The sequence below is a fragment of the Hippopotamus amphibius genome, chromosome 5 (genome assembly GCF_030028045.1).
Source record: "Hippopotamus amphibius kiboko isolate mHipAmp2 chromosome 5, mHipAmp2.hap2, whole genome shotgun sequence".
Taxonomy (NCBI): Eukaryota; Metazoa; Chordata; class Mammalia; order Artiodactyla; family Hippopotamidae; genus Hippopotamus; species Hippopotamus amphibius.
The window spans coordinates 116,712,421-116,740,358 of NC_080190.1; the positions used below are offsets into that span (position 1 = coordinate 116,712,421).

General features: G+C 38.3%; 1 protein-coding gene across 1 annotated transcript in view; it reads right to left on the reverse strand.

The window, feature by feature from the left end:
• PREX2 (phosphatidylinositol-3,4,5-trisphosphate dependent Rac exchange factor 2) overlaps positions 1–27,938 on the reverse strand; it is a 281,055-nt gene that overhangs the window by 22,738 nt on the left and 230,379 nt on the right. The window contains exons 36-37 of the mRNA XM_057736322.1: positions 18,443–18,509; positions 18,012–18,202 (exon numbers count right to left, since the gene is read on the reverse strand). Coding sequence (XP_057592305.1) covers positions 18,012–18,202; positions 18,443–18,509 — 258 coding nt within the window. The remainder of the gene's footprint in view (positions 1–18,011; positions 18,203–18,442; positions 18,510–27,938) is intronic.

Below are 27,938 nucleotides of genomic sequence, written 5' to 3' on the forward strand. Positions count from 1 at the left end.
TTTGAAGCAAGTTACGTGTCAATCTTTTTTTAAAAAACAAGTTAACCCTTTCCTTTACAATGACACCATATTTCTCTAATAAATTAGATCAAAGATTCTCCAAGCCCGAGGACCTTTTACATATTTGGTCATTTACCATGATCACAGACGAAAATTAGAGTTTTACTCTGATTACAATTTAAAACCTCTGGACCGCTAAAGCCTCATTTAATGTTGATTCGAATGGTACTGCACAAGGAAGCCAATCTCCCAAGGGTTGAAGCGCATCAAATTGAACACTTGGGGAGATGCATCACCCGTTTGGGGCCACAAGGGTGATGCAGTAACTCATGGTGAAACTGACACGGCAAACCAGAGCAATGTGATGTTTATGGCTTTGAGCTGTGGATTTATTTGCTGACTTTCAGCATGTTCACAGTCAGGAATTCTGATGTTTTGCTTGGCAGCTAATCATTATATTGTTCTCTTTGGGGTGGTCCCAGACTTTCCTTTTACTACCGGAGGAAGGTCATTCAGATTCTAGTTATAAAAAAATGCATTAAAACACGTGAAAAACTAGTGTAATGAAGATCTCTGAATTTGTAGCCACAATAAGTTGCCTTAAATTCACATTATGTAGATGTTGAAGTGAAAAACAAAATAAAAGGCAATTAAAAAGAAAAAAAGATGCAATCTTTAGCAAGGACTACTTTGCTTTTACTTCTCCATATTTTAAAAATTGAGCATGAGACTGAATATTACTTTGAACATTTCTACTGTGCCCCTCAATAATGTTACATACTCAATTACGACTAAAAACCGTGCCCCCAAACCCCACTGGAGTCACTGAATTTAGGGATACATGTCTCCACTTAAACAGTTACTTGAGCAATGATCTTTAACTCTTTTGTGCAATAGTAATAGAATGGAGGCACTTGGATACATGTTCATTTTTGCGTGTGTGCTAGTGCAGTATAATTAGCAGAATAATTTCCTGTTAGAAAAAATATGATAAATGGAAGACACACACCCACAGTTGAAAGGCATGGGTTGGGGTTTCTGAGTTTAAAGGACCATATGCCAAACAATGGTTTTGACCAACTGTGGAAAAGGCAACATTAGACATGGCCCCTAACAATCTATATAGACTGGCTAAATATTTCAATATTTATTCAACATTTACTTCAATATTTCATTTGGAATTATGTGCATTAATATAAAGGTTAATTTGATTTTGTGCTAGATAAATATTAAGTGAAATAAATATTTAACCATTTTGAAACCAGTGAGTTTTGCCCTAGTGTAGGATTCCACCCAATGATCAGTTTTGGTTTTGCTTTTAGCTCTGGTGTTCTGTGTGTATGGCCTCATTTTCACCATCTTTTCTAACTATAATGCTGCCTTTAGTCATGAAAACAAGAGGGAAAAAAATCCCTAGGGCACATGCATGGCTCAGTCTATGTATAAAGACAGCCTAAAGACCCTGTTCTTTGACGATGTTCTTCCCATGAATTATTTGCCTTTATATAATTACAACTGTTTATATTAAGAATCTTACAGATTTAGATCTTAAAATGTAAAATCATTTTCTCGTATTCTATGAAAGTCTTCTGTTTTCCTCCTTTAATTAAAAGCCAGGTCCATTATCCTTGTTCAAGTGACTGTCACTAACAAGTTATTAGGAATCTAATCAGCTGTGGTTCTCCAGGATGCGTTACTCAGCTGAAGCTACCTGGGCAGCACTCCAGTTTTGGAGAGGATAATACGAATTCAGTCCCAAGAGAACGAAGTAGGTGAAATAAGCTGGAACACCAGCATCTACTACTGCTATTTGCCTACTGCTCTTTCATACCCAGAAGCTTTTTATGACAGATGGAAAATCCTGTGATCACCTGGTTTCATGCACTCTGCAGCATCAGCTGAACGTCTGTCCTGGGGAGCCTAAGGCAAGCTAGTTTCAACAATCTTTGAACTAAAGACACATTTCTCCCTGTTGGAAAAAATGTAAATGATTCGTTCAGTCTCCAAATGTTTTTACTTCTTCCTTGTGCTTTCCTCATGATCCCATTTTATTCAGTCATTAAAAACAAAACACAGGGACTTCCCTGGTGGTCCAATGGCAAAGAATCTGTCTTGCAATGCAGGGGATGTGGGTTCGATCCCTGGTCAGGGAACTAAGATCCCACATGCAACTAAGACCTGATGCAGCCAAAATAAAATAAATAAATAAATAAAATTAAAAATTAAAAGCTAAATAAAAATATAAAAATTTAAATAAAATTAAAAAAAGCAAAAACAAAACACAAGCAGTTGCAGGAAATAGATGAGTAGATTCCCCATTAACACTTTTTGAATTCAATCTGAATCTTAAAACTTCTTGAAATGTGCTACCAAGTTACTATAATTTAAAGTGTCTGATGAGTTAGTTCTTAGAAACATTGTTTAAAAGACATGCAGTAAAAATGGGTATATAAATATGGTGCAATCCCAGATTCTCATATTTACTGATTTTTAAATGTAAGTGCCAGCATTCAAAGCAATGAAGTTGTTAGAATTAAGTTGTAGAAATTATTTAATTCCTTAGACATGTATGGTGCAATATTTTTAGTGTTTTTGCAAAGCCCTCCCAGAGTGGGTATGGTCAAGATTAAAATTATTGCTTTCTTAAAATCTTTGTCTAGTTATTTATGATGGCCCTCTGTTCCAGCTCCAGGCTGAGATATGTTATAAGCTCCCAAGCCATTTAAACCAAACTCATGAATTACAAGAGATTAATGTATGTGTGGCAGGTCCATGTGCTAATATATCTACTCTAGTAACTTTCACACTTATTAATTTCATACTCCTTACTATCTCTCAAATCTCTCCTCTCTAGCTGCACTGCTAATATCATCTCTTGCCTAGATTGGTGCAACCTCGCTCTGACTTCTCGTCTTGATTCTTCCCACTATTCTTCAAAGGAGATCTTTTAAAAATGCAGATGAGAATGCAAACATTTCAATGGCTTTCCATTTCATAACCTGAAATACAAAGTCTTCACAATATGATCTCTGGTTTTCCTTACTTCTACTCCACACTTCAACTATACCGTTCACAGTTCTCTGAAATCATCTCCTCTCACAGTTCTCATATGCTGCTCACTCCCTGATACGATCTCAGTTGCCCTGGTTTGGGTCACATATCACACCTCTGGTCATGCTCTATTATACTTGTCTGAAAGGTGTAGGGACGAAGAAGACTGGCATTAGAGGGAAATTTCCTGAGTCAGATCTTGAATTTGCCAATAACTCTGTGACTGTAGGCAAATTACTTAAGCCCCTGAAACTCTGTTTCCTCACCTGTAAATTGAGTTTAATGATAGTATGCATCTCAGAGCATTGTTTTCAGGATTACAGGGAATAGTTCATGTCTAGTACTTAGCACAGGATATACAGCATGTAGTATATTCTCATAAACCTTAGCAATTTTCATTAATATTACTACCACCACCACCAATAGGCCAGACTAGTGTCTATTGATTGTAACCTTCCTAGACCCTATCACACGTCCTGGGATTAAGTAAGCATTCAATATACAGTTATTGGAAACAAATTACATTAATTCCTAATGTGTGCCAACAGTATTGTATGTAACTCCTAAAAGATACGATTCATTTCTTTATACTCTACGTTTGCCATCTGTTTGTTCAAGAAGTGTTCACTCATTAAATAAATTTGGTAAAGTAATAAACGGACTGTAGAGACAATCAATATTAGTAAAAAAAAATCACAGATTCACTTACAATTTGTAAACAGCATATAGCTTCTCTTTCCTGACCAATGACTTGCATTTCCCTGTCTCTGGATTTAACCACGGCTCTACAGTGGCTTCTGATGAACAGCTCCGGGTGAGTTTTGGTAATGCTTGGAAATTACACATTATAATATACTGATTAACTATGCTTATATTAATTCTATTAATTATCACTTATTCTCTCATCAAAACGGTCCATTTATCATTTACCAGTATTTTCCAGATTGGGAAGGATACATTTGGAACCCTAGCAGAATCAGTTCTTTCACACTATCAACATGACATGTCATATATGCTTCCTCTCTCCTGTAGTTTCAACAGTGTGTGTCCATTTTTTTGAGTCACTTCATTAAAAAACCCAGTCCTTTGGCTCTCTTTCTCCTATTGTCCATATTAAAGAAAACTGGTGCCACACAGAGTATGGCTGGCTGGCTTCCCAATGTGGTCCCTTTGTCAAGACCTCAGACTGCAAGTGCCGGGAGAGCAAGGACCTCTCACTGCCCTACCTTGGGGCAGCACAGTGCATTCCCCACAGAGGGGTTCCATAAATAGCTCCTCTGTCTCCCAGTGAGTGAATGCACGAACGAATGCTAGCACCTGACTCTTTCCAAGTCCTAAATATTTGTCTTTATTCTAACATATACTCGTGGATTTTGACACGAGGCAAGAAGACCTCCTATCCTTGAATTCAAGGGGATCCCATTCTGCTGTTCTTGAATGACTTTCTACAAGCTATCAATGGAGGATCCTAAAAATAAGCTCTAACAGGGTCCAGTGTGTGGTGTATTCCACTTCTTACACGTCTGAGAAGTGAACTCATATTTTTCATACTCCTCTTTCGTCCTATTGTGACTCAACTCTGTGATTTTTCCAGATTTATTGAGATACAACTGACATATAACATTGTGTTGGTTAAAGGTGTGTATGTTGATTTCATACACTTACACAGTGCAAAATGATTACCACTATACAGTTAGCTAACACTCCACCACGTCACATAATTACCACTTCTTTTTTGTGGTCGGGAACATTTACGATCTATTCTCTTAGCAACCACTGTGATTTTGTTTTACATACAAGGTTTCCCCTATTTTAGTAGATATGACCTAGTCATTTTAAACAGATGCATTTCATATTTTTACCTCTGTAATGAGAAGATGGATTCACCATCAGAAGCACAGATTAAGATAGAAACAACTGAGTGTACACTGTCGCCAGGTCCCGCAGTAGATGTTTTCACATGTATTGCTCACTTAATCCTCATGCCACCTTTTGCAAAAAGAAATTATTATTCCCATTTCACCAATACATCTCTGAGAGACCATGATGTAATCATGGTCACACAATAAGTAACAGGATTCAAAACCAGTTTTCTCATTCAAAATCCAGGGTTCTTTCCATTATACCAAAATCACATCACATCGATCATTGTATTTAGAGAATTCCAGCTCCCCACATCCATAATTCAACACTGCCAACCTCAGTCTCAGCATTTATCTGCTAAACGCATTGTTTTGGTAGAGACTAATGCAGGCAGCCCAAACCACTTCACTACGAATGTAGACCTCATTGTACTGAAATGTGTTCATGATCAAAAAGGAACTAGATTTGAAGCCTGCTGAACAATTATATTGCTTGTAAAGCAATCAAGTAGTAAAAATAAATTGAAGGAACCCTGCCTTGCTCCTCTACTACAGATTTGCGTTTTTCTACATAAAATGCACTGTGCTGTGTAAGGCGTGTTCATTCCGGCAGTGATCTCATTTATTCTGGCTTATAATTACTTTTAACTACTGAGCACCGGGCACCACTGTGAAAAGTCTATTGACAACTAGAAGGAAACACCCGACTGAGGAAACTAATTGTTTAATGTTGCAGGGTTTTATTTTCCCTGATTCCTTTTATTACCTCGCACTGAGGAAGGACTATACATCTGAGGGCTAAGGCAGTATGTTAAATAGGAATCAGTGTGGAAGTGGCTGCTGTGGCTCAACACAGGCAGAGTGCCTGCAAAATCAGGATGCAGATGTAGAGAACAGATTTGAGGGCATGGGGGGTGGGGGGCGAAGGGGAAGCTTGGACGAAGTGAGAGAGTAGCACTGACACATATACACTCCCAAATGTAAAATGGATGGCAAGTGGGAAGCTGCTGCATAGCACAGGGAGATAAACTCGATGATGGGTGATGACTTAGAGGGGTGGGATAGGGAGGGTGGGAGGGAGTCGCGGGAGGAAGGGGATATGGGGATATATGTATAAATACAGCTGATTCACTGTGACGTACAGCAAATACTGGCACAACAATGTAAAGCAATTATATTCCGATAAAGAGCTCTAAAAAAAAAAAATTCATTGAGCTATATATGAGGTGGATAGACCTAGAGACTGTCATACAGAGCGAAGTAAGCCAGAAAGAGAAAAACATATACCATATGCTAACTCATATATATAGAATCTGAAGAAATGGTACTGATGAACCCAGTGACAGGGCAAGAGCAGAGATGCAGATGTAGAGAATGGACTTGAGGACACGGGGCTGGGGTGGGGGGTGGGGGGCGAAAGAGAAGCTGGGACGAAGTGAGAGAGCAGCATAGACATAGATACACTACCAACTGTAAAATAGGTAGCTAGTGGGAAGCTGCTGTATAACAAAGGGAGAGCAACTGGATGATGGGTGATGCCTTAGAGGGCAGGGACAGGGAAGGTGAGAGGGAGTCGGGGGAGGGAGGGGATATGGGGATATATGTATAAATACAGCTGATTCACTTTGGTGTACCTCAAAAGCTGGTACAAGAGTGTAAAGCAATTATATTCCAATAAAGAGCTTAAAAAAGAAATTCACATGGAAAGGCCCGCTGCTGATCTCTTGATCCTTCCCACCTCCTTCACCCTGAGCAATGCGTCTGTGACAAACGAAAAGCTTGAGAAAACTGCCACCAGTCAGCAAGGATTTCAAAAACCCGACACCTCTGTCCTCGTTCCCCTATAACAGAGAAGGCACTTTTCTTAATGAAACATGTAACTACTCTTACGTGAAAAGAGGGCAAACAGTTGTTTTCAAAAATAAAGAATTCAGGGCTTCCTAGGTGGCGCAGTGGTTAAGAATCCGCCTGCCAATGCAGAGGTCACGGATTCAATCCCAGCTCCAGGAAGATCCCACATGCCCTGGAGCAACTAAGCCCGTGTGCCAAAAAAAAAAAAAAAAAAAAAAGAATTCACTTATAGATACACAAGTGCATATATAATAAATATTAAATATTCACATTCTCCCTTCAGGGGAATTTGCGTGATGGTCTAACAACAGTTGCAATCCAAAAGCCAGTGATCATTCAGGCAAATTTCCAGTATATTTTATAGACATAACTTCCGAGTGTCTATTGATAACTTCAACATTATTGTTTGACTCCTGTCAAATAGACAGTACGGATGAGATCTTCCCATGATGGTACTAAATTCTGTGTTTCATAGTCTGAGAGCTGAGAGACAAGGGGTTAATGAGCATTTAAAAAAAAAAAAAGCAAAGAGATGGCAAGCAGAGACAGGCACCGTGGAAAACAACTGAATAGCATGGAAAAGCTATGGGCAATAGCTGAAGCAAGATCCTGGCAGCAGAAGCAGAGGCAAATTGAATACTCGGCTCACTCCATATATCTTACGGCAAAAAAGCAATCGAGTTTAAGGGGCACATTTTCAACATTGCACAGGGAATTGGCCGTGAAATTCCCATTAAAGATAATAGGACTTTCTATTGCAACTTTCAACACATTCTCGGGAAGTTCTCAGTGTCTATCTTTAAACCTAGGCTTCAGAATCAATGGCCAGGCAAAAACGTTCCACGTCCCTCATTCCCTTCTCCTCAAGCACATTAAGGTGTGTTTTTCTTTGACACGTTTCACTGCTGAGGTGAGCACAGAGGTAACTGCAGACCTTTGGGGATGGGTAATTGTGCATTTAGCCGCTATTTGCTCAGCTGAAAATGTGTATGAATATGAAACACCTGTGTGTAAGGTAGGACCTTAACTACTACAGCCACCGGATTTGAATCTGCTTCTTTGTATTTAAAATTCTTCAGCCTAGACTCTTTTACCAATTGATTTCATTTGTTTTGTTGTTTTGGAATTTAACTGAATAGGTCAGGTACTTATCCCAGCTACCTGAAGTTCCTCAACACGCCCTCCCTAGTCCATCTTTTCTCTTGGCTATCTGACTTTTGTCCTCACTCCTTGTGGGTTCTTTGATGACACCAACACTTAAGGGGTGTCCAGTATGCAGTTTTCATCTGTCTCCCCCATCCTTTGACATTGTACCATACTTATTTTCTCTTTGACCTGTTTACCGGAGATACTGAAAAGATTTGTTTGAACACTTTTCCTTCCTTTCTAGTGGATCCTTCAGTGTTTTATTCCAAGGCGCCTTGGGTGCACAGAGGATGGGGAGGTGGAGAACCAGGGAATATTAGTACTCTATCCACACTCCCTGGAGATCTCTTCTCACCTTCCACATTGGCAGCTGATTATTCTTTTCTTACACTTCTGTGCCTTTTCCTAGAACACGTCTTCCCTGCTCCTAACACTGAAAATTTTCTGAAAATCCCAGAAAATTCCTAGTAGTGTTTTTCCATTACCCCTTGAGATTATATATAATGTTATTATTTACTGTTATTATGCACATTTGTATCATATATATCGCTAGTCCTTGTGATTATGAATCTATCAAGGACATCCCCATAGAGGTACACCGTGAACATCTAAAATTCAACATGTAACAGATTAATTCAACATCCCTCTCCACAGTCCCCTCAAAGACAAATGCAGGGACTTCCCTGGTAGCACAATAGTTAAGACTCCATGCTTCCAATGTAGGGGGCCCGGGTTCGATCCCTGGTCAAACTAGATCCCACATGCATGCTGCAACTGAGTTCTCATGCTGCAACTAAGAGTTCCTGTGCAGCAACTAAGGAGCCTGCAAGCTGCAACTAAGACCCGGCACAACCAAATAAAAATAAGTAAATAAGTATTTTTTTTAAAAAGACAAATGCATATTTCCTCCCTCCCTCTATCTTTCCAAGCTGGAATCATCAGCATCGCTCCCTCTCTCCTCTTCTCTACTCCTCACCAGTTATCCAGCTCTGTTTATTGCCTTTTCATACCTTTCACATCTGTTTTCCCTTCTAACCTCTGTGCCAATACCTTAGTTTTGGATCTCATCATGTCACTGTACTCCTGTAAAATCTGAGCTATCTCCCGCCTCCATCCTTGTCCCATCATAGACCATGGTACTGATCTTTATTTTTAAAATATTTTAAAAAATATCTAATCATGTTATTCTTTTGCTGAAAACCTTTCACTGGCTTTCTAGGGCCTCTAGGGGGGAGTGCCACACCCTCAATCTAGCAGGCAGGCCCTTCCATGCTCCAATTCCTGTCTTTCCTGTTCTTTTCCTCTCCAGCAAGGCTTCCTTCTCATTTCACTGCCCAGAAATAGCCAGCTCTTTACTGTGACCTCCGCCCCCGTTGTATGCTATTTCACACCTCCGTATTGCATTTTCATACTATTCCTTTACACAGAGCCGTCCTTCTCCATTTCCGTCGCCTAGTAAACACTATTCATGCTTTAAAACCTATAACAGGTGTTACATTACATCCTTCCTGCTTAACAGGATTTAAATCTCACTTCTCAGCGTTCCTCCGGAGGATGTCAGATGACCTATTGCCAATTTAAAATTAGCATGATAGAGGCAGAAATGGCTGCTTCCTCCCTTCAGCGGCCTCCATACCACCTGCCATCCTGCTCCAGGTCACAGAGAAGAAGAGGCAATTCTGAAAGTGCTGGCAAAGGAACCATTTATATTGGTGAGATCCCCATACTTCTTCCCTCCTCTGGGGAGTAGAAAATTTGGCTTATGTCATTTATTAGAGCACTTATAAACCCCCTAGCCTTGAAGCCCTCAGTGACAGATCCTGGAGAATGACTGGAAGTTACTTTGCTTTTAATATAATTTTGTAGGTTTAGGAAAAACAGTAACTTCAGTTTCTTTAAAAGAAAATTTGAAGAATCATGCCCTATTTAACACTTTTTAAAGCTGATTCTATCAATACATTTATCACTTTTAAATAGTTAAATTTTAGAAAGGCAAATACTTAAATTTTACTAATATGCTCAAATAGTAAAATTGAGTTTGGCAAAAATAGATGAAATATCACTCATAATTATGCACTTAGATTATTTTATCAAGATATGTTGAATATGCCTACAATTTTCCAATTTTAATGATAGGAGGTAATAATGTATAAGCTCTGGCTTTATAGGTACTTAACCTAAAGCATGTCTGGCCAACATCACGTGATTACTGGCAGTCAGAACTAGAAACCACTACAATAAGAAGGGATTCTCATAATTACTGTTTTATTCTTCTTTCATAGTAATCTAATGAAAACAATGAACATTTTAAAATAGAATAATTTAATGTACTAATTTATCAAGATTCATATCAATTGCAAAGAAAAATCTAGGCAAGAAAACAAATGTATATGCAAATCTGGCCATCGGTCTCATCGGGGTAAAGAACTGTTACAAATGATAATGGAACAGGTAAAAGAATAAAACTTCTATCATATTTGAAATATTTGATGTCTTCCCCTAATTTTAAGAGAATAAACTTATTTATCTGGTTATTTAAATTAGCATAAATCATGGAGTTTTACCTGCCTACTTTACAACTCAGTATAATTTGAAAATTTGGGTTTAGTTTCCTTTCTCCCCCCCAGCTTTACTGAGGTATAATTGACAATTAAATATGTTATACATTTAAAGTCTACATCTTGGTGATTTGATATAGATATAAATTGTGAAATAGTCATCACAATCATATCCATCACCTCACATAGTTATCATTGTTTTTGTTTTTAATCTTTATTGGAGTCGAATTGCTTTACACTATTGTGTCAGCCTCCGCCATACAACAAAGCGAAAGAGCCACATGTACACATACATCCCCATATCCCCTCCCTCCCGAGCGCCCCTCCCAACCTACCCATCCCACCCCTCCAGGTCTTCACAAAGTATCAAGCTGGGCTCCCCACGCTCTGTATTAGCCGCCCACTAGCCATCTATTTTACACTTGGCAGTGTGCATATGTCGATGCTACTCTCTCACTACATCCCAGCTTCCGCTCCCCCCCACCCCCAGTGGCCTCAAGTCTGTTCTCTATGTCTGCATCTCCATTGCCACCCTGCCACTGGGTTCATCAGTACCATTTTTCTAGATTCCGTAAATATGTGTTAGCATACGGTATTTGTTTTTCTCTTTCTGGCTTACTTCACTCTGTATGACAGACTCTAGGTCCATCCACCTCACTATGAACAGCTCAATTGCAGCACTATTTACAATAGCCAGGACATGGAAGCTACCTAAATGTTCATCAGCAGATGAATGGATAAAGAAGATGTGGCACAAATATACAATGGAATATTACTCAGCCATAGGAAGTTATGAAATTGAGTTACCATTGTTTTTTCTTTCTCCTTTTTTGGTGGTGAAAACATTTAAGATCTACCCTCCTAGCAAATGTCAAGTATATAATACAGTATTATTAAGTATAGCCGCATTGTTGTTATGTCAGATCTCCAGAATTATTCACCTTCAAATTATATTTGACACTTCGTACCTCTTGACCAACGTCTCCCCATTACCCTCTCCTCCCAGCCCCTGGTAACCACGATTCTATTCTCTGCTTCTATAAGTTTGGCAGAGTCATTAAGATTTATACTTATAGCATGAGTAGGATATATTTTGTCTTTCTCCCAGAGTCCCATTATCACAGCATTTTATTTTTTCTCTTCTAAAGATCAATACACAGTTTTATATTTTCATTTTGGGTTTTTTTTTTGTTTTCATTCATTAATGATTATACTAGATATCAAGCAAATGAGAATGGTTCATTGATCATAATCAAACTACAACTGTTAAAGAAAAATAATCAAAACTGCAGCCATATCTAATAACAATTTTAAATGTCACCTCTGCCATTGCTACTACTACCCTTAGTAGGAGTGTTTTAGACTAAGGTGTTTCAGATTCCTGACTCTGAGAGCATAATTTTAGGACTTCTTATTAGGAGTGTACAGTATCTTGGCATCATGAGTTAGCAGTTTCTCTTTTTCTATTTCACCATCTTTCTGGAAATTTAAAATTCAAGTATTTCCACTAATATTGTTACTGAATCTTCCAAGTCATTTTTCAACAAAAAAAATAAATGGATACATTTCAAACCTACATTTGCTTATTGCAGTGATTTACTTTTGCTGTCCCATACCTAGAATCTAACCTACATATGGAGATCCCCAGAGTAAATCCACTCTTCTTACTTGATGGTTTTTTGGCTGCACAGTGGAGAAAGTTGCAGCTTCATCATTTGTCCTGTTAGGACTCTGATTACCTAAGCCAGGTTACCTTGAGTGCTCTACTTTTATAAGATTCTGCATTCCTTAATCTGGGCCTATTTGTCAATTTGTCCTTTGATGTCATGGCAATGACAGAATAAAATATTGCTAAGAAAGAGTCCTTTATAGTCAAACAGAAGTGGTTTTTAAAATTGTTAATTGATAGTTACTTAAAAAATGTTTTTTAATTGCTTATATGAACCAAGAATCCTTATACTGTTTATCTTCATTTGAAATAAAAACCATTTCATTAACCAAATTGGTAAAACCTATTTCTCTTTAGTAGTTTTTATATTTTAACTCCTGGATTTCATTTTTCTAACAAATGCTTATAATCACACTTTGGGTCCTATCCTATGGTCACATGATGGGTTTTGTAAACTTCTGCTGAAAGAGGTATGACTGAGCCTTCAACCACCTTCTGCAATACTGTCCAATGTGAAAATATGTCTCAATTTCTAAATAACCAACCAAGAAATGCATTTTGGAAATACACCCCTTTTAAATTAGAAACTTCATATGTATATATATAGTTTATTAGTTCCTAAAACTACACATATGTTAAAAAACTGATTTGGAGATAGGATACGGGCTGGGGCAATGTGGGCGAGGGGAACGAGGACAAGGTTTCAAAAGGGCAGGAGGAAACTGTTGGGGGTGATGGATATTTTCATTATTTTGACTTGTGGTGGTTTCACAGGTGTGTACGTACATAAAAATTCATCAAATTCTACACTTTAAATATATGCAGTTTATTTTATTTCAGTTGTACTGCAATAAAACTATTAAAAATAAATTTAAATTTAAAAATCACCAAACCAACAACAAAAAAAGAGTTTCCACTATGTATAAAAGAAAGCCGTGTAACACTGGAATGCATCGATGGCAGCCAGCTTGATGTTCATCATTATGATGCTTTTTAGTAATGACAACAGGCCAGCCTTGCCACAGACTGCTTCCTCCTCACACCTGCGTGGGGTTCAAAACCACGTGGCTACGACGCCACGGGCACAGGCGCTGGTGAACCCCTGGTGTAGCGAGCCCCTCCTGACGCTGCTGCTCACATCCCCCACTGGTGACTCAACACCAGGTACGTTAGTTAATGCAGGCCTTGTTTCCTGGAAGAGATTCATCCTCACAGCAAAGCATAACGGGAAAAGGTAATTTACATGCACAGATCTCCAAGGTTTTGATACCAAGACATCACGGGTGAGTCAGACATGAGACCTGTGCTCAAGTCACCTGCCTTCCTGCAGGACTATCCCAGGACTCTGACACCACTGAGAATCCATTCTTAACAGATACAAAGAGTATGTGGACAAAAACTCCCCGGAACAAGTCCTTAGAGGGATTCCAGATTCCTTGCCCTCACTAGAAATTTCCTTGACATACCCTTTCAGGTAGCCTCTGGAAATTTCCACCTACTTGTGTCCACTGGTGAAGGAAGCAGAAGCAAATGTAGTGGGAGGAATACGGCATCTTTGTTTTTGGATGCGGAAGACTCATGCCTAGGTTTTATAACATTTGCAGTATGCTGATTTACAACGCTTAAAGGAAAACAGTTGGCCATTAAGCAGGGGGGGGAATAAAGAAGCAAAACAAAATGAAATACCTCAGTGAATGGAAGGATGCTGCAATAGGAAATAAGAGGGAAATTTAGAACCCGTGTAGCATGCTTTTGGAAGGCCTGCAGCAAATAACTGCACACAGTACAAAAGACAGCGTTAAAAGCCACGGTGCTGATTCAATATTTCATAAACGTTCAAACTGGCAAAAAATAATTTTGCGTATAAAGCAGATATATGGACAATATACAGTATGACTCTTTGTAGGAAAGAAAATTCAAAAGATATTCAAATGTTTGTATTTGTTAATCAAAGAAGTATAAATTAAAGCACCACTGAAATACCACATCATTGTACACGTGGTAGAGAAGCACAATAGATAAATGGGTTCTAATACCCTCTGAAGACAAGGTAAAAATGGCACACAACTATCTAACCTTCTGTTGGGTTTTCACAAGGACAATCCTTTTGGGAACTTAAATGATATTAACCCAAAAGGTTTAAATTCTTTGACACAGGAATTCTACCTGGAGGATATTTTCATTTACTTTTAGCTTAGCGGAAAATAAAAGTGAAATTTGAATAGCCACATAAAGAAAGATGTCTCTCTGCATTAAGTGCAGTGGAGAAAGAAGAGAAACCACTAAATTAATAGTTTAGTAAATTGAGGGGTATCAAGTGGCCAGAATATTATGTAGCAAATAAAAGTGATCATGGGAAAGTCTGTGTGGACGTTTTAGACAGATAGATAGATAGATAGACATTATAAGCATAAAGTAGATTATTAAACTATATTAATAAAACTATGTTCAGATGTATGTTGTTTGATAGAAGGTGCAAGAGATGGTTCAAAATGAAAATGAAAGAAGGGAGGTCAGGATAGGAAATTTTGGAAAATTTCCATTTATTTAACTACCTTTAAAAGGTGGTATCATGTATAGTGTTTAAAAGGCAAAAAATCTCATTTTACAAAAAGACAATCTTCTTTCACAATTCAATAGCAATGGAGAGTTTTAACCTAAGTGAATGACTGAGTTCAGCGTGGGCAGGAAAGTTCATGAGCAGAATTGTCATGCACGTAAAGGACTGCCCCAGGAAAGAGGATTTAATAAAAAACAAAGCTGGGCTAAATGCTATGAAAAGATTTCAATAATTCATCCTGAATTCTATTCCGCCTAATCTTGCATTCACTATTGTATGCCACCCTGCCACTAACTCAGGTTGGCATTAAAACATCTAGACATTCATGCTAATTAAATCTGCCTCTTCATTGTAAAAAATCACATTCTTCTCTTTAATATCAAACATAGGCTGTAAAACTCAACACTTTAAAATACTTTAGATTCCCTTTCTTTGGTGAATAAAATCAGAAAAGTCAGGAAATTGATTACTGTGGATACCATATTGTCAATCATTTCTCATCTTAATTTTAAAAGCAAATGATAAAAATAGTCTGTGTAATATTTATTCTGATTCATATTATGAACTTCTCCCCTCTGTCAGAACCTGAGGGTAAACCTCCATGTTCAATGTTTAGTGTAGGTGTGGATCTACTTGGGTTCCTCTCTAGCTGTCTGAATTATAATTACTAAAGAATTATTTTAGGAACAGTCTTATGTGAGATTTCTGATTCCTATATAAATTAGCACACTTTTTATTGCCATGAAAATCTAAGCACAGCCCCTTCCCAGAAAGGTTAAAGATAATGTTAAACTCCTAGGTTATTCTCCATAACAGAAAAATAAGACCGTACCATTTTCAGTTTTAACCTTAATTTCAGCATCTGTCATGGGACATGTGTGCCTACACCTCAGTAAATGTCTCTGAAATGAACTAACTAGAGTTATATTTATTTTCAACTGTAGAAATGGAAAAAGTCTAAATACTTTGAAATTTCAATGTTACTTGTGATTCCAACACACCAATCAATGAATACAGCAATTATAAAATGGTGGAGGAACATCGATCTATTTCAAATCCAACCCGTCAACAGTCAAATTCTAAAATTGTTCATGGGACATCTGAGAGAATAACTTGGACAATTTGGTCATGGTTCTAGGATCAAATGGCAATTAAAAAAATTTTTTATATTGGCCTCATCATGTGGCTTGTGAGATCTTAGTTCCCCTACCAGAGATCGAACCCGGGCTCCCTGCAGTGGAAGCACGGAGTCCTAACCACTGGACCGCCAGGGAATTCCATTACATGGCAAATTTAATTGCATTAACTTCCAGTAAATTCATGTGGAGATAAGACAGTATGCTTGTAATCTGAAGCCTGGCGTGTCCCTTGGTTCTCACAGTCCTCAGATAACTATCATCTTGCCCCAGGCTAGGATAAGGACATTAACCAAGGTGATGACACTTTGCCGAGGCCACAGTGGCCTCTGTGCTGTTCCTTGAACACATCATGGTGCCTCCCACTCGGGCGCCCACAGTTGCGCTCTGCTGCCTGTGCTGGACTGCTCTTTCTCTGAGATAGCTCCATAACTCACTCCTCCATTTCACACGGGTCTCTCATGAAATTTCCTCCTTGGAAGGTGCTATCCCTTCATCCCACTTTTGCCCCCTTTTACCCCTCTGACTTCTTTTGTGTATTTATTCCACCTACCATATTACTCATTCATTTGTTGACTTGATCATGTTTCACCCCAATACGATTTACAAGATATGAGAGTAGGGAGGCTTTTTTTTTTCAATGTTTTATCCCAGCAACTGGAACAGTGCTGGCACATAATTAGTGCTCAGTGCATATTCACTGAGTGAACGAATAATGAATGAATGAATGAATGGAAATAGAATGAATGAATATGACTGATCAGAGGGAGAGAGCAGTTCTTTGCTGGAAAAAATGATGAAATAATATTTTACTTATTTAGTTGCAGACGATATTGCAATTAAGCTCTTAGCTTGCAATAGAGCACAAAGTACACAGCAATTAAAATAAAGCAGAAAATTCTGTATATTGTGTTACCCACAAAAATACAATGCTCCTTTTAGAGAAAGAAAGTCTTGCCACACTTCATAAGCAAGGACTTGCTGTGTAGCACTTGAAAAACCAGAATTCAGGCATATCAAGTCAAACAGAATTTCATGACTTGAATTGTCTTTTTACCTCTTCAAAACTCTGACCTGTCAAAACCCAATTCAAACACTACCTTACCCATGGAAAGCTCTAACCATCTCAAAGATCTATGTTCCTTCTGAATCTTATTTTTTAGCTGTAACTTTCCTAGGTCATTTATTTTTTTCTTGTACTCTAGGTAATTTGCTATTTTTGTTACTTTTTTTATTATGTTTTTGTTATCCTATTTTGTCATATTATTATTTACTATTATTACCCATTTATGATGTTACACAGCCAATAGCATCAACTATAGTCCTTTGCACAGGTTAAGTACCAAGTAAATCTGAATAAACAATAACCACCATCCATTCAAAATCTAACTGGTCTCATACTAAGAAGAGACTATGATTGGCGACAGAAGACTCTCTGCCTTCAGATTACAAGGAGGACTAAATGCTGCCCTATTGTTTCCACCTACATGTTTTCATTTCCCTGTGAAAATGGAGAGGTGACAGAAGAGTAGCAAGTAATTATGAAGAAGGACCTGACCTGGGGTTCTCCACTCACATTTGCATCTGATGTCGCTGTAGGAATTTATGCACCTACCAAGGCTTTCCCAAACAAAGCACTGCTGCTTAAGATAAACCAGCTCAATAGGACCCATCTAAGACTTCTTACATTTTCAGGAAGAACATATTGTGTGGGCTCCTGGACTATAATTTTGCCAGGAGTAGGAAGACAGTAGTATCTCCAAGGCAGCATCTAGCCCACAACAGTTGTGTAACAGGGATGCAAACCACCAAAGACAAAATTGTGTTTTGCTAGTCGCCAGTTCCCACCAAGCAATTTTCTAGAGAGAATAAAACGGATGCCCAGTTTTGTACCTAAAGTAAAAATCTTAGTATAAATACAAGGGTGGTAAGATTCTAGGCCACGGTGATATAAATGTGGGATTGCATTCATTTGTATGAATAAACAGTCACTGAAAAGAGAACTAAAGGCAGAAATTACTGTGCAAGAATTATCTAATTTCTAAAGTCTTATTCCAAATATATCTGAGCCCTTTGAATGTTTCCTGCTACAATTTCATGGAGCCAAGTGTAATAAACAAGAACCTCCTAACGTAACGAGGTATAGCAAATACGTGGGCAAGGCGGGAAGTCACGTACCGATGCACGCCGCTGTTGCACATGATGACGTGGCAGGCCCCCAGCCTGCTGCACAGCTCCGAGGACACCGACAGCAGCCCGACTCCGGAGGCGCCGCAAGCCGTGTTCGCACAGGCAGCTGTGCGCTTAGATCTGATAAACGAGGCTACCAGGCGATAAAGTTCATCCAAAACATTGAGAGGCCTTATGAGCTGCAGGAAAAAAACGATCAACACAAAATTCAGCATGTTTAGTAGAAAGAAATCCTTTTAGATGGGATATAATTCACAGTCGTTATAACTTACAATGAATCGTCTCAAATATTTTATTCTGGAGGTGACGGAATTGGAGACCACGGATGTTCATAATTACACAGCGCTCAAGAGCACCAGCAAAATTAAATGAGGGAGGCAAACGGCAAAGCATCAGTCAATGCAAGCTTCTGCTTTTACCTTATCTACATAGGCAGCTTTGGATGTAGAGTTTGGTGGTGAATTTGACTTGTCCAAGTAGAATGCCCTGCAAGAATCAAAGAATAAATGGTCATTTATTGTTAGAAAAATTAAAAAAACATGAAGACATGCAAGTTTCACTGACTTCCTTTTAAAGACAAATGAACAAACAAAAGTATTGAACACTAGGATGGATGGGAATGCAAAACAATAGTCTTCCATTCAGAAAAAAATGATTAAAGCTACCATCAGCTCCATTACTTATTGTGTGGCCTTAGAGAGATTACTTAATTTGTGTATGCCTCAGTTTCCTCTTTTGTAATTTGGAGATCACGTTAGTTTCTCTTTCATGAGGCAGCGGAGAAGATGAAATGAGTTAATGTAAATAAAATGCTTAGGAGGGTACACAGCACAGAATAAGTGCTCACTGATATTTACAGTAATTATTGACAATATTATTATAAAAGTTGAAGAAAGATATTTTCTTATGACTCCTGAAAAACATTATCTGGTTTTCCTTTATTATGCAAGTGTCAGATTATGAAAGTAATATTCAAAACACTAATTTTAAACAGACTGCTTAGGTGGATTCTTTCAGCCACTATGCTCTGCTCAGATTGGAAGTAAAACCCTCTTCGAAGATACGCTGGCTCTTTTTTGTCACCAGTATGCAATCTGGCGACAACTATTTTAATACACTAAGTGGAATCCTAGTGGTCTGCAATAATCAAATGCGATTTCCAAAGAATTACTGCTGTTTGCTTAGCGACTGGCTCAATACTAAAAAGAAATTGTAAGAGAATGACCCAGGAAGACAGGACACATTTAAGTTACATCTAAGCAAGTATCTGTTTTTAATGAAGTGAAATTATTTTAAAGCTGTGAACACTTAACATTGATGTACCAAAATAATATCAGAACGATCGTTATACTAGATATTGAAATAAAACTCATTAGACTGGTGTTTCAGACCACCTTTTACGACCTCAGAATACTGGTGGATCATTACTAGATGCATGAGCAGCAATGGGCAAAATCAATAAATCACCGAGGGAGAACTTCACTCCCAGCACTGGTATTTTGCGTTCCACTACACACGCACACACACACACACACACACACACACAGTGCTATTCCAATTACTAGCAGTAGCTAGCAGTAGTGCAGCTTGTTTTTTGTCTTTTTAAGCTAAAGTAGCATGGATTCATCAAAATTTACACTTTAGGAAAGCTTTAACTTCTTCTAACTTTCAAAATGTAAATTTTGCACATTCTCACCGAGAATATCTGTTCATCTCTCAAACACAAATTCAAACCACAACAGAAGTTTTATAACAGTTCACCATCCAAAGCACTTTGAACACCTAGGAGATTTCCATGAAACAGAAGAGATGCCTCAAAGCTGGAACCCACAGGGATACCTTGATCTGATGTCCCCATGCCTTTCCTCAACTGTGCTTGGTAGAAAAATGTGGCAAAGAAGAGGACACAGCAGGGATGAATTATCCCTTCAGCCTAATCCCAGAGCTACCTACTGCTCCTGAGCATATAATGCTGAGAGAAGCGTGGGGACTACAGCAATCCCAGGCAGTGCCCGGCTCATGATGATTGGGTTACCATAACAGGAACCACTGCAAAGTGGACCATCACGTGCCAGGAAAATACAGCTGCATTTTGCTGGTTGCGTCAATATCCACTAAGAGTATTGGACTGAGAGGAAAATCAAAGGAATCTGATACATCCTAAAATGTTCTAGACTTTCCCCAGTCTCAGAAGGAGACAACCAGCTAAGAGGATTGCTGTTAAGGGAAGGGGAAACAAGCTTGAATTGTGTGAAGTACAGAAACATGCAATGAGGTTGAAGCTCTGTAGGGCATGATAGGCCCTGATAAAGAGTTGGGTTTTAACTAAAGGCCCTCCTTACCAGAAGACAGACTGTTTCATACACTTTACTGCTGTGTATGAAAATTCAGGTTCTCCTGAAAGTTCTGAGTGTCTTTTCACTTCTATTATACAGGTACGTATTTAGGCTGATACTATGAAAACCCACGTACGCATCTCCATGCTTTCACAAACCTTAGCATTTGAAACCTTACAGATACAGGTGATCCCTTGTGGCTCATACTTCTCCACTCCCATTGTTGCAGACTCTCCCCTCCCAGGGTAACACCACCCAGAAGCTGGCATTTGTCACTTCCGTGCTTTACAAGGTCACCCACACAGTTGGCCAAAGTGTAGGCACCAAGGAACAGGTGTGATCATTCTTCCATATCCTTATTCACACTGATGGCATCAGAATGTCAACCTCTGGTGTTTTCATTTTCAATTTGCACATATTTGTCATCATCTGTATTTCTTCTTTTATAATCTTCTCATATTTTCATATTTCTTACTTCTGTGCACTCACCCTTTTTATTATTTTTTGGGGGGGGTCTGCCTCAAGGCTTGTGGGATCTTAGTTCCCCGACCAGGGATTGAACCCACGTCCTCAGCACTGACAGCTCAGAGTCCGGAGTCCTAATCACTGGACATCCAGGGAATTCCCAAGTCTCACCTTTTTTTTTTTTAACATAGAAATTTGTTATTACTTTTTATAAAAAACAAGAGTTAAATTTGATGATATTTAGAAGTTTCTATTCCTCTTCATTTTTTTTTTAAATCCACACTTTCTTTCTAGGCTTGCTTCCTCAAGAATATTCAGTTTTTCAAGTTCATAATTCAATTACTATTTTTGGTCCATGTCTGTCAGTGGTATACTCTGGCATAAAATTCTAGAATCTAGATTGATAGTGAATTTTTCCCCTCAATACTGCTCTTGGTGTCTGCTCTCAACAACTTTGTCTCTGTCTGGGGGCTAGTCTATATTTTTTCTCTGATAGGTTAAGATTTTGTTTTTATCCACAATGTTCTGAAGTTTTACCACAAAGTGTTTAGGTGATGATTTATTTTTATTTATCCAGATAGGTTCTTAGATTGTACTTTCAGTTTAAGAAGTGTTGTCTTCAATTCTAAAATAATCTCAGATATTATCTCTTCCCATAATCTCATGCATTCTCCCCTCCCCCCCCCCACACACACATACGTACGATTTCTTTTAAAATCTTATTTCCCCATTACTGCAATTTTGGTGATTTGCTAAATAATATCTTCCAAATGAAAAAACTCTGTCTTTGCCAATCAAGAGCTTATCCTTTTTACTGGGAATTTTATTTCAATGACTATCTTTTCCATTTCCAAGATTTCTGCCTATTCTTATTTCATTTCGGTGACTAAAAGGTGAAACTCCCCACAAGGATGTAAACCCTCTACGTGGATGTGGATTTGATTTACTTTTGTTCACTGCTGCATCTCTGGTACCTGTAACAGTGTGTGGAACACAGTTCAATCTTAATAAATATTTTTAAATAAATAATTGACTATTTTTAATGCAGGGTTTTCTGCCTTCTTCATGGATGGCAATCCTTTGTTTATATTTTGAGCATTCAAAGTATACTCTGCCATGGTGTCTCAATATTTTAATTTCTTCTGGGTCAAATTTATTTCAGTGGTCAATTTCCTTGGCTCTTTTGTAGTCTTAGGCTTCCTCTTGTGCTTTGGAGTTTTGTTTTGCAAGCTCATTTGAAGTGAGAGGATGTTTTATTTAGCTGTATTTATTTAGTGCTTTGAAACAGCTCCATCCAATATCTCTCATCATCTTTTTCTTACAAATGATTCTGTACTCATTTTGTGCCCAGAATTACCCATCTATAATCAGTTTCATATGGATGAGTTGAGTATTACATTGTCCCGATATCTGGATTATTACCAGTCATGTCATTGAACCAGCAAGTGATTTGGTTCAGTTCTTAGTTTAATAGCCATCCCGGCTTTCTCTTGCCATCTTACGTCTACAAAAGCTATAGTCTCCAGAGTTTGCATCCTTTGCTCAGAAGTGGAGGACCCTTCTCTACAGCCTGGTTGCGGAGTGAGGCTGTCTCTATCTCCACCTAGTGTGGGATGACTTTAATTTCTCATTTCCCTGCACAAGTTGTACTGGCCCCCTGTTCACCTGCACAGCCCAGCAGGCCAGAGGCCTCAGCACAGCTTACAAATCAGCACTTGAATTTCCTTTCCATTCGTGGGCCACTGAGATGATAAATTACGAGCTCAGCTGCGACTCCTGCATTTTCTGTTTTCATATTTTGTCTAGCATTGCTATATGCTTGGAACAGAGAGGGTGCTTCACAGCTGGAACCCAAGGGAGAATACCTCACTCAGATGTCCTCATGCCTTTCCTCAAGTGTGCTTGGTAGAGAAAGTAATGTGATTAAAAAGAGTATGCGAGTCCATGGACAAATTACTTAGCCTCACATGGTCTCAAGTGCCCCATTTTTTACAATGGATATTAAAATCGTCTAATATACAGATAGCACAATGTTGAAGATTAATCAATGCATATGACGTGCTCAGTACTGTGGCAAGCAAATAGGACTCATGCACTAGAAAATAATAATCATTATTCAAGTGTACATAGTACGAGGTGACTCTTGGAGCATTTTTAGCCACAGCCAGGAATAAAATTAAGGCTAAAGCCTCCTGCTTTTCCCTGAGGTCATCTAAAATATTTTATGATATAATATATGAAAAAAAAAGAAAATTAAGGTAGATATTTGGAATCTAGATAATGCCATGATCAGTGCACAGAGTGCAGGTCTAAAAAGAAAAGAACCTTTTTAGGTTAAAGAAAAGGAGAGTGTCAGTTAAAAGGCTTATTCGGGTGCACTGGTTGTAAAAACTGCAGTTCTTCTATACCTTGAATCGATTGGGAAGAAATATATTCTGTAAAAGTAGTGCATATCATCAGCGCCATCCAAGGAAAACTTCACTCTAGAAACCTGCCACTACAGCAGACCACAACGAGCACTCTCCCTACTTTCTGAAAGAGATGTTCTTTAAAAAAAAAGTTGTCACTGATTCAGCCAGTTAAGAGCAGGATGGTGTTGGTCTAATTCTGCTAGAGTCACTTAAACTGACTTCGAAGAAATCATCAAATTTTCATTGGGACAAAAATCTTTCAAAGAAAAAAATATATATTTGATGAAGTGAGCCAATAGAAAAATAAAATTAAAAAATTTTATAGATTTAAAATGTATAAATGCCCACATCACGTTAAAACCTTATTCAGAAAGAATCTCATCTTTCCTAAGCTGCTATAGAGCAAAAGTAAAATAGAAAAAGCATTTAATGATGTAACTGCACCCTTCAAAATACTTTTAGAAGATAAAAGCCTACAAATTCAGAGTTAAATATATTGGCTGATATAGACTTGTGTGAGTAGTTGATATTTGTTAATCCAAGATTATAGAAAGCAACAAATTATTGTAAAATATATCTATGGGCTGATGACATCTTGAGAAAATAACCATGAAATACAGCTTCTTTGTGACTCCTAAGAAGTTTACACAGCTAAGAAATATTTTAATTCAATCAATTATTCGTTAAAATAAAAATTTGGACTTGAGCCTTTAATTAATTTTAGGAACTCCCCACCTCAGAAAAATGGTTGTTCAGCCATGTATTTTAGCATGCTTAACGTTTACACGTATTCATAGAACTTCAGTATTTTTCAGTATATAACAAACAAGTTCCTGCAGGAAATAAATTTCTAATGCACTTCCCTTAATTACGAAAGTCCTGCAATGCCCCTTAATCAAAATTTATGAGAGAGTTAATGGTAAAATTGGATTAATGCCAAAGCTGACTGTAGTTTATTATGCTTCTGAAGTTATGTAAGAATGAAGTCATGGTTCTTTGTCTCAATATAGCAAATCTTATTAAGACCACTTTGAAAGCGCTCCTGCTACTTTATGTACGATGCACAGGAAGTTTCCTTTCATGGAGGCATACGTCAGGCTTTGTTGTCCCAACTCTGTAAAATAACCCTGCCATATAAAATGAATATATTATGATCACATTTTTCCATTTAGTCCCTATAGAATAAAATACCAGTGAAAGAGGTGATAATGTCATGTTACAATAAATAGTGGTATAAATATATCCAAATTAAATAACTACAATGAAACGAATCTTGGGGAAATATTTCATACAGTCTAACAGCAAAGACAAATACACAGGTATCTAGAATGCAGGGCAGGAAGTGAAAGGTAAGTTAAAAGGTACAGAAAATTATTGAGATACACGCACATGAGGAAGAAGGAAGGCCACGTAAGAATATGGTACATGAGCTGGGTTGTGACAGATGAGTGGGACAGGTCAAAATAGGAAAAGCGCATTTCAAGTAGAGGCGACACCAAGAACAATAGAACAGAAGGAGAAACAGACAGAGCCCAGTTGACCAAAGAGCAGGTTCACGGAAGGCAGGGAGAGAAGGTGTTGGGTAAGTGGGCTAGATCCATACTATGAGGAAATTAAATACCAAACTAAGGAGTCGTAATTAACATATTAAGCAGTAGAGAAGCACGACACAGTAAAAGCTTTGCTATCAGTGAAAAAATGAGAATAAATGGAAAAGGTGGACGGACCTAGAGTCTGTCATACAGAGCAAAGTAAGCCAGAAAGAGAAAAACAAATACCATGTGCTAACTCATATATACGGAACCTAAAAAAAAAAAAAAAATGGTACCGATGAACCTAGTGACAGGGCAAGAATAAGGACGCAGTTGCAGAGAATGGACTGGAGGACACGGGGTTGGAGGGGGGGGCGGGGGCAAAGGGGAAGCTGGGACGAAGTGAGAGAGTAGCATAGACATATATACACTACCAAGTGTAAAGTAGATAGCTAGTGGGAAGTTGCTGTATAACAAAGGGAGATCAACTCGATGATGGGTGATGCTTTAGAGGGCCAGGAAAGGGAGAGTGAGAGGGAGTCACAGGAGGGAGGGGATATGAGGATATATGTATAAATACAGCTGATTCACTTTGGTGTACCTCAAAAGCTGGTACAAGAGTGTAAAACAATTATATTCCAATAAAGAGCTTTAAAAAAATGGTACTGATGAACCCAGTGACAGGGCAAGAGTAAAGATGCAGATGTAGAGAATGGACTTGAGGACACGGGGTGGGGAAGGTAAAAGGGAAGCTGGGACGACGTGAGAGAGTAGCATTGACATATACTCACTACCAAATGTAAAATCGATAGCTAGTAGGAAGCTGCTGCATAACACAGGGAGATCAGCTCGATGATGGGTGATGACTTAGAGGGCTGGGATAGGGAGGGTGGGAGGCAGTCGCGGGAGGGAGGGCAAATGGGGATATATGTATAAATACAGCCGATTCACTTTGGTGTACAGCAGAAACTGGCACAACAGTGTAAAGCAATTATATTCCAATAAAGAGCTTAAAAAAAAAAGAATAAAGGGAAAGAAGTAAACGAGCCATATGACAATTTAGGGAAATGAGAGCTGCAAGAGACCCTAGAAATAAATAGACTACTTCAGCATTCATAACAAGACCATGGTCATGGACATAGGGAATTGCTGTTTGCCATGAGAGAGAGAAAATGAGTTTCAGGCACGTCGAGATTAGTTTACATAGCATTATGCAAGTTAATGTATTGATACTAACAAGAATTAGGAAAACGATTTCTCAAATACGTAAAGAATTAGGATCAGGCTGATGACCCAGGAATGGTCAGGTTTTTACATAAAGAGCGACCATGCAACTGCCTGATATAGAATATTTAAACCTATTAATTTTGTCACAGGAGATACACAGAGGTTAAATCAATGACAAAAGTGACTGGCATTTGGCAATCTCATTTGGCACTTCTTTTCCCTTTTTCTGGGTGTGCTGGAGGATATCCAATTTCTAAGAGAGGTGATTAAGGCATAAGAGCCACTGGGTGTTTTATAAATAAGGAGGAACAACTACAGTATTCAGCTCAGGTCTCTGCTATATTCTTGTTCTTCTCCAGATCATTGCTTATGAGATCATCTCTATATTTATAATAATTTATGGTAATTTCTCACTTGGCCAGACTCATATATACTTCTCCTAATATCATGTCTTATCCCTAAATATTCTAAACTGTATCAGGTAGTTTTGGGATTTTAGCATTTACTCTGCATTTCAAAAAGGAGCTATAGCAATATTTAGTCAGTTATGAATTTCAGTCATAGACATGACTGTATATGCCATTATTACAGTGGAACAGCAGTTGACTATAGGTGTGACTGTTTCATGACTATTATTGTTACACTGTATTTGACAGTCATAGCACTTAAATCAGGAAAAAAATTCCACAGAAAATCTCATTAAAACACACCAATCTCCTGTATAAATGAAAATCACCAGACAGGCTCAACCTGTGCCCACATACGGGCAAAGAATACATGAAGGGTAGGTAGGGACGGGACTGTTGACTTGCACCTTCATCCCGCCCACCTTCCGAGCCCATAAGCATTAGCCTTGACTTCTCGGGAACAGGCTTTATTTAAAGTTACATGAAGAGAAACACTGAATAATGAGATAAAGTTGGATTTGTTTGGATAAATGTGTCTTTTGGCTTGTCAAAAATAGAGCACCTAAGGTAAGAGTTGTTACAAAACTGCCTGTTATCAATTAACAGCTCCATTTCTACTTGAGTGCTGGGGAAAAAAATTCCTGGAAGGTTCACAAGACAATATGTGTGACCACAGAGAGCAAGACTGTCTCACATCATAAAAAGCATCCTCTGAGGTTTCTCTTACACCCTGAAAATAGAATTATGGTATCAGAGACAGCGGAGACGTACCCCACTCCTCCCTAGCGCTGCTGATAAACCCATTTCATTCTTTTCCTTTTTTGACAACCTTCACTCAGTGACTTGACTGGATTAAAATTCTACTCTCTGCTTCCCCAAGCCCTCCTTTACTCCACTAGGAATTTTCCTCGTCCTTTCATGCGTCTTCCACAGTGATATTCCTTTCCTGCACCTGCAACATGTATACATCACACAGGGACCATCTAATGCTAAAATTCTGCATATAAACAGATTTCCCAATGGCAACACCACGCCTAGTCATTACAGAACACAAGCTCTGTAAAAATGGACAAGAAAAGCAAATTCTTAAAAATAAGAAATCCTTCCCAAGAATAAAGTTTAACTATATTAAAAAAAAAAAACATTACTCCTAGGAAAAACAGAAAAATCAAAGAATATTTCTATTTTTAAACTAATTCTATTTAATTTAATAACAATGATATCTCCAGAAAGCGTGGCACTTTCATATTAAAGGATGCTTTTTTAGGTTTAAACTCATAAAAGTCTTAAAATGGCTCAACTGACAAGAAGCTGACAGGTCAACGCCTTCTGCATGTCTTTTCGTGTATTCCTTACTTGACTCCAGTCAGCCTTCAAAATTACCTTTTAAAGCACAGATTCAAGCATTTCATTAACTTGCTTAAAGACATTCAAATTCCCCCAGCACCCAAAGTCTACACCTCTGCTGACAATTCAGCAACAGACTTCCTGTCTCCTCTCTCTCCTCTTGGCCCTGCCATGTTCGAGTTCAATTCCT